A 2520-nucleotide genomic window follows, 5' to 3' on the forward strand; every position below is an offset into this window, starting at 1 on the left:
GGATCCTTCTATTAACAATTGCATCGGCTGATCAGCTTCATCACCATGTAGTAATTTTTTTAGTCATCATCTTCATCTTATATTTTCTGATTTTTCAGAATAGAAGCTTGGTATCATTATCAATTTCATTATTGTTTTTAATTTTGGCTAATTATATGTGTATCATGTTTATTTGTTGTAGATTTTACTAGTTATTTAAAATGACCTCAAGGCCCTCAAGTGATAATCAAGCGGCTGCTCCTAGTCAGCCTATTCCTAGTGGGGGTGAAGCCTATGATCCCTCAAAAGACCCAAAGAGAAAGGCCAAGTCAAATGACCCAGGGTGGAAATATGGGTATTGGCCAGATGTTGCTGATAGGAATACAGTCAGATGTAGTTTGTGCAACAAAAACTTTAAAGGAGGAATTAAAAGATTGAAGCAACATCTAGTGGGTGGATATGGGGATGTTGTGAAGTGCACCAAGACCACTGCAGCAATTGCCCAAGAGATGAATGCAGTGTTGGTGAAAAATAAAAAGAGAGCTGTTGTTACTGATTTGGATAATGAGGAGTATGATGACATTCAAATTGGAGAAGAACATCCTATTCCTGCCTTTAGGCCCTCTAGTGGAGGAACTACATTACCTAGTGTGGGGTCTGAGGTTGAGGTGTGCTCCAAGATACCAAGCTCTGGGACTGCATCAAAGAGACTGAAAAGTGCCCTTAATAAGGCACCAGTAAGGGGTCCCATGGATATGCATGTTAGACGCACTCCTGAAGAACTTGTTGAAGAAAGGAGGGCTAAGGGTGCTACTCAAACAACCATCTTGAATAGAATGAGATCCCCTGAAGAAAAGAAGCGAGTGGATAACCACATTGCTGATTGGATGTATAAGTGTGGCATTCCATTCAATGCAGTTAAAGCTAAAAGCTTTGAGGTGATGGTTGAGTCTATTGCACAATATGGTTCTGGGTATAAGCCCCCAAGTTACCATGAAATCAGGGTGCCTTTGTTGAAGAGTGCAAAAGAAAGAACAATGGAGATAAGGAAAAAGTATGAAAAGTATTGGAGGAAGTATGGATGCACACTCATGTCTGATGGGTGGACTGACAAAAAGGGTAGGCATCTCATCAATTTTCTTGTCAATTGTCCAGAGGGAACATTCTTCCTTGGTTCTGTGGATGCATCTAGCCAGGTGCAAGATGCAAACATGCTCTTTCAGTTATTGGATAGCAAAGTTGAAGAAATTGGGGAAGACCATGTACTTCAAGTGGTGACTGATAATGCCTCAAATTACAAAGCAGCAGGGGCATTATTAATTGAGAAGAGGACTAGATTATATTGGACTCCTTGTGCAGCACATTGTCTTGATTTGATGCTAGAGGACATTGGAAATTTGAAACAATATAAGAAAGTGATAATTCAGGGGAAGAGAATTACCACTTTCATTTATAGGCACACAAGACTGCCGGAGGCCACCAGAGACAGAAGACAAATGGCGAGAGATCTTGTGAGGGCTGCAGTGACTAGGTTTGCCACTTCATTCTTGACATTGCAAAGCTTGTTGAAACACAAGGATGATTTGAGGCACTTATTCATTTCTGAGGAGTGGACAAATTCCAATTTGTCCAAGACAGAAGCAGGGAAGAAAGTAGCTGAAACAACATTTTCTACAGCATTTTGGCATGGTGTGGAGGATTGTATTAGAGCATCACAACCTCTTATGATTGTATTGAGGATTGTGGATGCTGATGAAAGACCCGCACTGCCTGAAGTGTTTGTAGCCATGCAAGAGGCCAAGAAAAAAATAAAGGACAATTTTGGAGGCAAAGAACGACTTTGGAAGAAAGTCATACAAATCATTGATAGGCGATGGGAGTGCCAGATGGAGAGACCTCTATATGGTGCAGCCTATTTCTTGAATCCTGGGAAGTTCTACAACTTAGATGATGTAGATGATTATGGGTTGATCACTTCTCTCCAAACTTCTTTCAATGAAGTTGTTGGAAGAATAGTGCCTGATGCATATCAACAAGATAAGATATTGTCCTAGGTAAATGACTACAAGGAAGCTAGAGGTCCTTTCTCCACAGCTATGGCTATCAGACAGCGTACAACTATGAGTCCTCGTAAGTTTTTACTTGTATATTTTATTTTTAGGTATACTTATTTGGTTTGTAACTCTACCTATTATGTTAATCTTTTTTTTTTTAATACTATAGTTACATGGTGGGATACACATGGAGGAATTGTTCTTGAGCTTACAAAGATTGCACGGAGGATACTAAGCCTTTGTTGTTCTTCCTCTGGTTGTGAAAGGAATTGGAGCACATTTGAGTTTGTAAGTATTAAATGATTCAAGTATTTAAAACACTTTTAAATTTAAATTTAGAAGAATGACTTGGGATTCTTTTCAATTGCTTATGAATTCAGATTCACACCAAGAAGAGGAATAGGCTGGAACATGAAAGTTTGAATGATCTAGCTTTTGTTCAGTACAATCGTTGTCTTCAAGAAAGGCTCGATGAAAGGCGATTAAA

General features: G+C 39.3%; 1 protein-coding gene across 1 annotated transcript; it reads left to right on the forward strand.

Moving 5' to 3' along the window:
* The first annotated feature begins 200 nt into the window (after positions 1 to 200).
* LOC149018866 (uncharacterized) lies at positions 201 to 2033 on the forward strand. The gene has a single exon (XM_089153997.1). It carries the CDS (start codon positions 201 to 203, stop codon positions 2031 to 2033), a length of 1833 nt encoding a protein of 610 aa, XP_089010123.1.
* Positions 2034 to 2520: the final 487 nt, after the last annotated feature.

The sequence above is a fragment of the Hakea prostrata genome, chromosome 4 (assembly GCF_041222555.1).
Source record: "Hakea prostrata isolate BN-2017 chromosome 4, UWA_Hpros_2, whole genome shotgun sequence".
Taxonomy (NCBI): domain Eukaryota; kingdom Viridiplantae; phylum Streptophyta; class Magnoliopsida; order Proteales; family Proteaceae; genus Hakea; species Hakea prostrata.